The sequence below is a fragment of the Anomaloglossus baeobatrachus genome, chromosome 8, assembly GCF_048569485.1.
Source record: "Anomaloglossus baeobatrachus isolate aAnoBae1 chromosome 8, aAnoBae1.hap1, whole genome shotgun sequence".
NCBI classification, from domain to species: Eukaryota; Metazoa; Chordata; class Amphibia; order Anura; family Aromobatidae; genus Anomaloglossus; species Anomaloglossus baeobatrachus.
Window position 1 is genome coordinate 62,963,721 of NC_134360.1, and position 12,884 is coordinate 62,976,604.

General features: G+C 48.6%; 1 protein-coding gene across 1 annotated transcript in view; it reads left to right on the forward strand.

The window, feature by feature from the left end:
* GLT8D1 (glycosyltransferase 8 domain containing 1) overlaps positions 1 to 12,884 on the forward strand; it is a 59,226-nt gene that overhangs the window by 38,012 nt on the left and 8,330 nt on the right. The window contains exon 9 of the mRNA XM_075321735.1: positions 10,602 to 10,714. Coding sequence (XP_075177850.1) covers positions 10,602 to 10,714 — 113 coding nt within the window. The remainder of the gene's footprint in view (positions 1 to 10,601; positions 10,715 to 12,884) is intronic.

Below are 12,884 nucleotides of genomic sequence, written 5' to 3' on the forward strand. Positions count from 1 at the left end.
TTGGGGTGTGGCCCCGCCTTCCCCACTCTCTGACAGGTTTCACACGAACGGCAGTAGGCAGCCACATCGGCCCCCATTTTTGGCCAGTAGAAATGCTGGTTTAACCTGGCCTTGGTCTTAGCGATCCCTAGGTGTCCGGCCATCGGAATCTCATGTGCGATCCGCAACAACTCCGTCCGGAACGGATAGGGTACCACCAACTGTCGGTCCCTGGGCCACGCCTCCGGTGAACCCTGCTGGACCGTGGCCCGGTACAGCCGTCCTTGGTCCCAGACCACTCGCTCCGGGTCCGAGTCCGAGGGAGGCTGTGCCGCCTGCTCCTTTAGAGCTTTCAGGCTGTCGTCAGCTTCTAACGCTGCCTGAAACCCCTGACCAGATGTGGCCAGAATCGACGAGACTGTCACATCTTCGGTCAGTACCCCGGGACCTGTGTCCTGGCCTCCACCTGACTCGGCTGCCACTTGGTCAGAAGGGGAAGAGCTATCGGACCTCCGGGAGGCCCCTTGGCTTCCAGCACTCCCACTGCGGGTGACAGCGGCCACAGCCGCTGCGACCGTGGGTCGTGCCTGCTCCTCCTCCGTTCCTGACCAAGTCGCCGGTTCAGGCAGACCTACCTGGCTTCCTGACACCCCGGTTGTGGGGGAACCCTGCACCGAGATCTTACCTGGGAGCACTTCCGCTCCTGGACCGGCCCCAATCTCACCTGCCTGTTCCCCCTCTGCAGCAACAGAACCCCGCTGTGAAATCTCTGGGGACCCCACATTTGCTGTGGTAGCCCCCACCCCACACACTGGTCCTCCCCCTGCAGCACCCTGCTCTCTGCTTATCCCTGCAGAGGGCAACAGATCCCAGCTCACAGGCTGGTTACTTGTAGAGGCATGGTCACACCTTTCTCTGACCCCCTCCCCTGTCACAGCTGCAGCTGAGTGTGTGTCTATGGTGTCTATGCAAGCAGAAATATCAGAGTTCACTCCCTCCTCCCTTACATCATTCATAGATAACACATTAACATTGTCCGGAGGCACGTCAGCACTGGCTGAAGGTTCAGCCTTTGGGGCGGGGCCAAACTGGGAGGTTATTTGCCCCAAATCTGTCCCAAGTAGCACGTTTGCAGGGATCCGATCAGTTACCCCCACCTCCCTCACCCCTCGCCCTGCGCCCCAGTCCACATAAATGTCAGCAACAGGCAGCGCCGGGTCAATGCCTCCAATCCCGGAGACAGCGAGGGTTTTTCCAGGGATCAAGTCTTGGGGGGACACCATCTCAGGCCGCACCAGAGTCACCTCCGAGGCGCTGTCTCGCAGTCCTATGGTCACAGACCGGCCGACGGTGACAGGTTGGAAGCTGTCCAGGGACCTACCACCACCCCCACCCACACAATACACCTTGGGCGGCCCTTGGGACGGGGACGGAGCCGGGGCCTTGGGACGCTGAGGGCACATGGCCTTGAAGTGTCCAGGTAGGTTGCACTGGTGGCACCGTCTTGGTTCTGCCACGGGCCTGGAGAGGGGAGTTGAGGGGGACACCCCCTGCAGTCTAGGGGCAGGTGGGGCAGTCGCAGAATTCATCTTACCCCCTCTCCAGGTGCTGCTGGTGGCCGCTCTCCTGGCCTCAGGGGCCCGGTTGTTGGTGTAGTCATCGGCAAGGGCAGCTGTAGCCGTGGACCCCTTTGGCTTCTGGTCTCGGATGAACTGGCGGAGATCCTCAGGGCAGTTCCACAAGAGTTGCTCCGTGATGAACAAGTCCAGGATCTCCGGTCCGGTGGAAAGCTGCAGGCCTTGGGTCCAGTGGTCGGCAGCTCGGGCAAGTGCCCGCCGGTGGTCAGCCCAGGAGTCCTTTGGTCCCTTCTGTAGGCTCCGGAACTTCTTGCGGTAGGACTCTGGAGTGAGGTTGTACTGTTGGATCAGGGCCCGCTTGATGGTGTCGTAGCCCTGATCTGCCTCAGCAGGCAAGTCACCAAGGATATCCAGGGCCTTACCCCTTAAACGGGGGGTCAGGTATTTGGCCCACTGGTCCTTGTCCAGATGGTGCTGCAAGCAAGTCCGTTCAAAAGCAGTCAAGAAAGAGTCCAAGTCTCCATCCTTCTCCAGCACTGGGAAGTCCTCAACACGGACCTTTGGAAGTTTGGTGTCTCGAAGGTCACGTGTGGCTGATGAGGGCCGGAGCTGAGCTAGCTGCAGCTGGTAGTCACGGTCTGCCTGTCGCTCTCGCTCTCGCTCTTCACGCGCTGCCTGCCGCTCTCGCTCCGCAGCCTCACGCTCTGCGTGCCGCTCTGCCCTGCGCTCTGCCAGGAGTTCCTTGTAGCCCTTCTGGTCTCCAGCCTGGAGAAGGGCCATAGCCATTTGAAGAAGGCTATCCGAGCCTCCCAGGCTCGGTGGAATGGCACGTGGTGATCTGCGGCACGCTGCAGAGCTAGGCGATTCACTGTCCCTTTCAGAGCGGAGGGCTGGCATCTGGCTCGTTGAGGAACCTTGGGTGAGCTCCTCCTCATCTTGTCCAGCAGTGCCAGGTTGCGCAATGTCCTCGGCAGAACGGTTTTCTGGCGTCGAGCTCCTGGAGGACTCGTGGGCAACCTCCTCATTGCTGTCCACAGCACCGTCCTCCCTCTCTTCGGCTCCTGCCTTAGCATTGGCCAGTTGCATAGCTCTGCTCCTGGTGCCATCAGCCATTCTTGCAGACTTTTGGTCACTGACACAGAACTGACACCTGATGCCTCCACACACCTTACAGTATCTGCACTCTGACACTCTAGTGTTGAGCTAGTCTGAAGACCCCAGCAGCCACAGCTGCTGCAGGCAGTCTTTAGTGTCTGGGAGTATGGGTCTCACACTCACACACACTATTATCTCGATCCCACCGCTATGCCACCAATATGTCACAAACCACCGGGGGGGTCACTCAGAAATCCCCCGCGCTGGCTCCCAGTACGTCACAATCGGGGGGTAACAAGTGGGGGTCACCCCTCCTTTATACCTCCCGACCGACAGACAGAGCACGTGACGCGCTCTCTAGCGCCCCTCTTATAGTCAGGCCAATTATGGAATTGCCCGACCATAAGCAAGGAGGCCGCTATACTACTTATGCCGATTATTGAAGGGTCCCCGGTGAGAGTAAGGTATATATTCCCCCGACCTCCGCGGGCGGAATATATAATATCTTCCCGAGTCTCACTGGCCTCCCCACAATAATCCTTGGCACAACTCGCTGCCACCAACCGCTTCACGGTAACTATTAGCCGAACACACAGACGTGGGATTCAAGATCGAGATAACAGAACAGCCCAAGATTAATTATATAATTTAATCAGCCTAAAGCACACTAGAAACTACAATATATACAATAGGGAATCTACAGAATATACATATGTCAGAGTACAGTTACAATCAAAGCATGGGTTACAAACAGGCATACACAGTTCCAGCAGTTACCTTGTTGCGTCTGGCCACAGGGGGGCGCTGTAGACCAGGTTTCCAGGAACTCCCTCACAGGTCTTTCCCAACCAGGCCCCCGAGCAGAAGAACACTGGAAAATGGCCGAAGTAGGGTTATCAACCTGGGCAGATCCAGGTCCCCTCCTACCTTAGTGACCTCACAGGGAAGCACTGCCACTCCCCCTGCATGGATCAGAATTATCCAGCAAAGGGGATATTGGCCATAACTTTGCCTGGGAGCGTCGTAGGCGGACGCCAATGCTCTCATTGTGACAGTTATGAATTTAGCTACAGAACGAGGGGACTCATGACCTGTCTACGAGTTCCCATATGGCTGATATCACGCCTGGGGTATTTCCCAAGCTCCCCCTTCCATAAAAAAGGTGTGCCAGCATCGTCCGCCTGTGCAAACACCATTTTTATGGTTGCCATATTTATCGGAGATATGGCTTGCGAGAGATGAACCATTTTTTACTGGAGTCGTTCTGTCTGGCTACTTCCAAGCCTTGCTAATGAGATACAACTCTTGTTACAGGGTGACGGCAGGGAGTCATCCTGGGTCCATTGTCCTCACATCATCTCATCTCCATATCAGAGGAGATGGCTGTTGGAGGTGTAAGTGGGATGTGACACCTTCACAGATGCTGGACATTTGAGAACAAGAAGGGAGGGGGGGGCACTGCCAGGGAGTGATGAGAGCAATTATGACTTCTAGTCATAATTCCTCTTCATATCCCAGGATTTACCTCACAATGGGTAAAACCAGTGAGCTGTCTCAAAATGTCACAACGTTTTGGTTTTTTTTGCAAAACATACTGAAAACATGAAGAATTTCGAAACTACTGAAGGCTCCAGTGAGTACTGTTGGGGCCATAATCTGGAAGTGGAAAGAACATAATTTCACCATAAACCAGCCATGATCAGGTACTCCCTGCAAGATTTGAGGTAGAGGGGGATCAGAAGGGTTGTCCTAAAGCCAAGGACCACTTGTGGAGAGCAAAATGTAGACAAATCTGTGAAACATTGGGATAATATAGTCTAGTCAGATGAGACCAAAATTGAACTCTTTGGATGCCATAATACACCCCATGTTTGTAGGCCAAAAGGCAAATCACCCCTAAAACACCATATGAACAGTGAAGTTTGGAGGTGGGAATATGATGGTGTTTTTCAGAATACGGCACTGGCAAACTTTATGTAGTTGAAGGAAGGATGAAGGGACAAATGTACTAAGACTAGTGACAAGGGAGCACTATCATGCTCGGGTGCTCTGTACTCGAAATGAGCAGGTGAGTGTGACTAATTAAGTATAATAGACGTCAATGGTGAACTCGAGCATTTTTCCAGAAGATTTTCCAGAAAAATGCGGGAGTTCCCCTTTGACTTCCATTATACTTAGGTACTCGAGTTGGGCCCGTCCGAGACCAGAGCATAGTAGTGCTCGCTCATCACTAGTCATCACATGAGATAGCTCGTCTTCATTGGAGGATGATGGTGAACCCATGTACTCAAGTCACACCCATCCGAGCATCGAACTCATCGTTACAATTACCAAGCACCCGAGCATAGTAGTACTTGTCACTAAGACATTCTTGATGAAAATTCTGCTGCCATTCATTGTTAGCATTTTAGTGTGCAGCTGTATATATTTTGTAGTTGTAATGTTTTTTCAGCTAGCACCTTGTTCACACTTGTTGGATGTGCCGATCAGTCTTTTTGATATTTGTCATCACCAACAAAGGCTTTTGTACAAAGTATTAAATAAATTTCAGTATTTTCAATACTTTTTTCCTGTGTCATGTCTCGTAATTACATACCACTAAATTTATGGACATCTATAGTTTGATTTCTTTACCTGTGTGGATTGGATGAGTTGTTACCGACATCTGGTGATAAATTCATGTCAGTAACACCTTTTATAAATATATTTACTTAGAAAATTGGTGATGTGTTCAATACTTATTTCACCACTTGTTTCCTACTCCAAACCTGCCTGAAAAAAGCACTAGCAAAACGTTCCAAACAAGACATATGCATTTCTGGGTAATAAAAAGACTTGTTGCGCACATGTTCAATCTTTTCAGCATCTTTTAACTGCGTCAGGTTTCCAAAGACACCAGGCAGTTAAAAAAAAAAAGTGACCCGACAGTCTTCAGGTGTTTTTTCCACTGTGATGACGCTCTATACTTTTCAACACAAGCCAATGGGAAGACACTCTGGCCTCTTGTCAGTGTTTTTGCTTCAAAAACTGCAAGTGGTTTCCCCTTCCAGAGACCAAAAATGGCCAAAAAGCACTCTTCAGGTTTTACAAAATTCCAGACAAAAGGAGAGTTTTTAAAAATGTTTTCTGCTTGAAAAATGGATGTTTCTGGCCACCTGAGAAAAAAAATTGTGTGAACATACTCTAAAGGCCCTGTTACACGCAACGACGTATCTAACGATATATCGCCGGGGTCACGGATTCCGTGACGCACATCCGGCATCGTTAGCGACGTCGTTGCGTGTGACACCAACGAGCGGCCGTTAATGGTGGAAAATACCAAATCGTCCATCGTTGACACGTTGTTCATTTTCAAAAAATTGTTGATTGTTGAGTACGTAGGTTGTTCGTCGTTCCTGAGGCAGCACACATCGCTATGTGTGACACTCCAGGAACGACGAACAACACCGTACCTGCATCCTCCAGCAACGAGGTGGGCGTCACTTTCTTTCAGCTGCTCTCCGCCCCTCTGCTTCTATTGCCTGACATGTGACGCCGCACGAACCGCCCTCTTAGAAATGAGGCTGTTTGCCGGCCACAGCAACGTTGTTAGGAAGGTAAGTGCGTGTGACGGGTGCTAGCGAGTTTGTCCGCTACAGGCAGCGATTTGCCCGTGATGCATAAACGACGGGTGCGAACGCTAGCGACATTTATTTTGGATTTCTATTAACTATTTCTGCTGCACTTACCGTACATCATTTTTTTCAAATTTTAGTCACATATATGTTTGACAGTTGTTAATGTAAGCTTCTAAAGGACCTATCCCAGACCTGGGCAAGGGGCGGCCCGCGGGCCACATCCGGCCCGCTTACTCTCTGACCGGCCCGCCTGGTTCAGGGCGTCCTTGCTGACCGGTCACTGATGAGGGCAATCTGACCTGTTGTCCGGAGCTCCAGGCTCCGGGAGGCGCGTGGTCAGATTGCCCTCATCACACGCTGCGTGCCGGCGTGCAGGGAACAGAGGACAGATCTTGCCGCGCCGCACAGTGCAGCAGCGGAATGCAGGAATCTCTCCTCTGTTCCCTGCCCGACACTTTTCTCTGTGACACACGCGCGCCCTGATATCGTCAGTACGGCGCGCGTGTGTCATTTGAAAAGTTCTCGCCCGGCAGGAGAAGAAGCTGCAGAGGCGGGGGCTGGTACGGAGAGAGGCAGCGGCGGGGGCTCCTAAGAAAACAGCATCGGCGCAGCCTGGCCATGTGGAGAAGCTGCTCAGCAGTGGGGCTCATACGGAGGTGCCTGAGGACGGGGACGATAAGAAGAGAGGTGAGTGGTTACTTCTAGTAACCTGCGGGGACAATGGGGGCGGGGGGGGGGGGTGTAGTGGTGTAGTATAATACAGGTGTATATAGGTGTGTAATATAATTCTACACCCCTATGTACACCTGTATTATACTACACCACTACACCCCTATATACACCTGTATTATACTACACCACTACACCCCTATATACACCTGTATTATGCTACACCCCTATATACACCTGTATAATACAGGTGTATATGGGGTGTAGTGGTGTAGTATAATACAGGTGTATATAGGGGTGTAGTGGTGTGGTGTAGTATATTACAGGTGTATATAGGGGTGTAGTGGTGTAGTATAATACAGGTGTATATAGGGGTGTAGTGGTGTAGTATAATACAGGTGTATATAGGGGTGTAGTGGTGTAGTATATTACAGGTGTATATAGGGGTGTAGTGGTGTAGTATAATACAGGTGTATATAGGGGTGTAGTGGTGTAGTATAATACAGGTGTATACAGGGGTGTAGTATATTACAGGTGTATATAGGGGTGTAGTATATTACAGGTGTATATAGGGGTGTAGTATAATACAGGTGTATATAGGGGTGTAGTATAATACAGGTGTATATAGGGGTGTAGTGGTGTAGTATATTACAGGTGTATATAGGGGTGTAGTGGTGTAGTATATTACAGGTGTATATAGGGGTGTAGTGGTGTAGTATATTACAGGTGTATATGGGGTGTAGTGGTGTAGTATATTACAGGTGTATATGGGGTGTAGTGGTGTAGTATATTACAGGTGTACATGGGGTGTAGTGGTGTAGTATATTACAGGTGTAAATAGGGGTGTAGTGGTGTAGTATCATACAGGTGTATATAGGGGTGTAGTGGTATAGTATAATACAGGTGTATATAGGGGTGTAGTATATTACAGGTGTATATAGGGGTGTAGTGGTGTAGTATATTACAGGTGTATATAGGGGTGTAGTATATTACAGGTGTATATAGGGGTGTAGTGGTGTAGTATATTACAGGTGTATATGGGGTGTAGTGGTGTAGTATAATACAGGTGTATATAGGGGTGTAGTGGTGTAGTATAATACAGGTGTATATAGGGGTGTAGTATATTACAGGTGTATATAGGGGTGTAGTGGTGTAGTATATTACAGGTGTATATAGGGGTGTAGTATATTACAGGTGTATATAGGGGTGTAGTGGTGTAGTATATTACAGGTGTATATGGGGTGTAGTGGTGTAGTATAATACAGGTGTATATAGGGGTGTAGTGGTGTAGTATAATACAGGTGTATATAGGGGTGTAGTATAATACAGGTGTATATAGGGGTGTAGTGGTGTAGTATAATACAGGTGTATATAGGGGTGTAGTATATTACAGGTGTATATAGGGGTGTAGTGGTGTAGTATATTACAGGTGTATATAGGGGTGTAGTATAATACAGGTGTATATAGGGGTGTAGTATAATACAGGTGTATATAGGGGTGTAGTGGTGTAGTATAATACAGGTGTATATAGGGGTGTAGTATATTACAGGTGTATATAGGGGTGTAGTGGTGTAGTATATTACAGGTGTATATAGGGGTGTAGTATATTACAGGTGTATATAGGGGTGTAGTATAATACAGGTGTATATAGGGGTGTAGTATAATACAGGTGTATATAGGGGTGTAGTGGTGTAGTATAATACAGGTGTATATAGGGGTGTAGTATAATACAGGTGTATATAGGGGTGTAGTGGTGTAGTATAATACAGGTGTATATAGGGGTGTAGTGGTGTAGTATAATACAGGTGTATATGGGGTGTAGTATAATACAGATGTATATAGGGGTGTAGTGGTGTAGTATAATACAGGTGTATATAGGGGTGTAGTGGTGTGGTGTAGTATATTACAGGTGTATATAGGGGTGTAGTGGCGTAGTATATTACAGGTATATATGGGGTGTAGTGGTGTAGTATAATACATTGTGTATATAGAGGTGTAGTGGTGTAGTATAATACAGGTGTATATAGGGGTGTAGTGGTGTAGTATAATACAGGTGTATATAGGAGTGTAGTATAATACAGGTGTTGTATATAGGAGTGTAGTATAATACAAGTGTAGTATATAGGGGTGTAGTGATGTAGGTTATCACAGGTGTAGTATATAGTGATGTGCTGCAGTTTATTACAGGTGTAGTATATTACAGGTGTATATAGGGGTGTAGTGATGTAGTATATAGTGGTATAGTATATAGAGGTGTTTATTACAGGAGTAGTGTATAGTGATGTAGTATATTACAGGTGTATATAGTGGTATAGTATATAGAGGTGTAGTTTATTACAGGTGTAGTGTATAGTGATGTACATTAAAGGTGTAGTATGTGGTGGGTGTAGTGATGTAGTATATAGGGATTGTGTGTGTATGTATACATTGGGTGTATGTGTATATATATTATATACACACACAGTATATATGCATGTGTGTGTATGTATATATATATATATATATATATATATATCTCTAATGTATATGTAGAACCGAGTTAATTATATTAGTCCGGCCCTCTAAAACCATCCCAATTTCTCATGCGGCCCCATGGGAAATTTAATTGCCCACCCCTGACCTATCCCATCCTGGAAATCCTCATAAAGTAAAAAACCAAATATAATCCTTCCCCAAATATTTAATAAGAAGAATGAAAACATTTATGGGCGTTGTGTTATAAGAAATTCCGGGTAACTCTTTACAAGCTGCTGTGTCCTCCTATTAGCAGATTACTTCTTTATATACAGCTATGTCCTCTTCCTTCCGCTGGTCTGCAGAATAGAAGAGTGAAAACATTTCTGGGCATTATTTTGTAAGAGACTCTGAGTAACCCTTTACAAGCTGCTGTGTTCTCCTATTAGCAGATTACTCTTTTATAAACAGCTATGTCCTCCTCCTTCCGCCGGTCTGCAGAATTGAGCTATGAAAACATTTCTGGTCATTCTGTTGTAAGAGATTCCGGATAACCCTTCACAAGCTGCTGTGTCCTCCTATTAGCAGATTACTCCTTTATAAACAGCTATGTTCTTCTCCTTCTGTCGGTCTGCAGAATTGAGCTATGAAAACATTCCTGGGCATTATTTTGTAAGAGACTCCGGGTAACCCTTTACAAGCTGCTGTGTCCTCCCATTAGCAGATTACTCCTTTATAAACAACTATGTCCTCCTCCTTCCGCCGGTCTGTAGAATAGAAGAATGAAAACATTTCTGAGCATTATGTTGTAAGAGACTCCGGGTTACCCTTTACAAGCTGCTTTGTCCTCCTATTAGCAGATTACTCCTTTATAAACAACTTGATAAGATGTTCTGGGTATTCTGTAGACCGGCAGAAGGAAGAGGACATAGCTAAGTTCAGACTTCCATTTGTAGGAGAGCAATGTTTTTTCCTGATTTGTCTCTCACGGATTCTCTGCTAATTTGGGATATATTTGTAAAACCATTCACCTTGTTTGTGAATGTCTTTATGAGAATTAATGAGAAAAATACATAAATGGATTCTCCTATTGTATTCAGTGGGCAAGTGATGTGACAAAATAGACAAAAAAAAATCTTGTAATTTCATCTACCATCACTTCTTGTGTTTTTCTTAGAACTGATGATTCCTCCTTAATCTCTTATTACAGGGAAGATCTGTATAGCAAGACCCTTGCTGGCAGCATCACCACCCCACCACTGCTCATAGTGTTCTACAAGGTGCACTCCAGTATTGACCCAATGTGGCACGTCAGGCATTTGGGTAAGTCTGATTGTTTGTTTCATGTGTCGTTATAACAGGCGGAGTCTACACCAAGACATTTCTGTAACTTGTAACTGACTTATTAAAATTCAGATCACTTTATCACTTATCCAGGTGGTAACTTGTTTTGCCAGACAGCCCCTTTAAGCATCCATGTCCTTTCAAACAAAGCCTGTAGTAAAGCTGTTTCCATCCTCCACAACAAGTTAAAGCCATTGTTATGGCCCATACCAGTGTAATATGTCCAGGAACGCTCCTAAGTCTTATGCTTTTTAGTGGACCATTCTTTTTCACTATCATTCTGCCAGCACTATTGTTGCTAGAGCTTTCTTAGCCTCAGATCTTGTTTCATTGTTTCGTGGTTTGCCTCCACTGGACAGATGGCTCACCCCTGTATTATGCTTGTATGCATCAGTATAAGATAGACAGGAGAGCAGAAGCAGAGAGACAAAGACCTGTCTCCGTTTCTTGTACTCTCTCCCAACACCTCTGCTTCTAGTGTGAATACACTAGAAAACAAGGTCAACAGAAGAGAGGCACATTGTGGCCGCCACCTTGGAGTCATTTTTTGTTGTTTTTCGTTCCTTCGTTGTTTCTAAAGTAAAATTGAAAGTTGCCTCTTCAGAGAGGCAGGACTTGAAGTCTAGTGCCACCTATTGGATGTTGCAATCCTGAAAATTAATATCAACCCTTTAATGAGCCTTGCCATATGACTTGGGATAAAAGCTAAACCGAAATCTCTATTTCTCTATCGTTTCATTGGGGGACACAGGACCATGGGTTATGCTGCTGTCACTAGGAGGCTGACACTAAGTAAACATAAAAAAGTTAGCTCCTCCCTAGCAGCATACACCCCGAGCCGGAGGCGGGCTCAGATCAGTTTTTAGCTTAGTGTCGTAGGAGGCTGATGTGGGCCGTCTCGGCCCCCCTCAGCCATGTATGTTTTTGCGCTTTTTTATTTTATTTCGGCGCCGCTCATCGCTCTCATACCTGTCGTCTTCTTCTCTGCAGGTATTCGCTTCACTCATTCTCCGCAGCCCCGTGGGTACCGCTCCCCAGGGTCGCAGGGGCTTGAGACTTCGGGGCCCTCTCCCCCGCCCGTCCCCGTGGTACCACTCCCGGGGGTGCGCGTGTGGGCAGGTTGTTTTGTGGGCACCCCTGATTCGCCCTGAGGTATCACCCCAAAGGGCGTACAGGGGAATACAGCAGGGATGGAACCTCAGCAGCGTTTGTGATAGATGGGGCCCTGTCACGCTGCCTTCTCCTCATAGGGGGCTGTCTACCCCCATCATGATGCCCACTACCCTGCCTTCAGCACGCTCTCCCCCGGAGCCTTCCTGGACGAGCAGCGCTGTTCACAGGCAGGGCCAGGGAGCTCTGCCTGCACCGCATCCATCGCTGAGCCGGCGCCGCCGATTGCAGGTAGGATCCGACTTCCCTGCTCTTTCCCCCGGCCCCCTCCATAAATTTAGTCCCCGGTCTCGGCCTAGTCGCTCCTGCGTCCTAGCCACGCCCCCGCTGCAGCGCTATTGGCCGCCGGTCGTCTCCCTCTGTACCTCCCACTGCTCTGCCTCCTGGCAGATGGTGGGGGCTGTGAATCCTCCAGACTTTTCGCGCCGGAATCCTGCTCCTCCCCCAGCCTCCTCCAGCGTCCCCTCGCCATTTTAGCCTGCCTCTGGTCCCCTGAGGCTGCAGCGCGCCGGCGTTCTGACTTTTCTGGCCAGCTCATTCCTGGACTCCTCTTCTGGACTGGTGGGCAGCACGCAGGACCTGGGTAAGCTCTGCTCCTAAGGAGTAGCCCTCACTAGGTAGCATTCTCTGAGTTTAGGGACGAGTTAACCCTCTCCTGTCTCCTTCCTAGCAGCCACCAGGGAGAGTACCTGTGTGCACCATGCCTAAGGCTAAGCCCACCCAATCCAAGCAGGCCCCCTTTGCACTATTTTTTGCTTGCTCCTCCTGCAGCTCCAAATTTTCCCAGGGTCAGGACGCCCCACTATGCTCCGTCTGTTCTACAGACGCACAGCCTCCGCAGAACTCCGCGGCCGACGTTTCTGATACCGCAGACGCCACAGCGCCATATGCTGCAGGGCCCTGCGTCCCGCCCCCCCCCCGACTGGCTAGCGTCCCTGTCCCAGTCCGTAGATTCCCTCTCTGAGGCTTCTCGGACCAT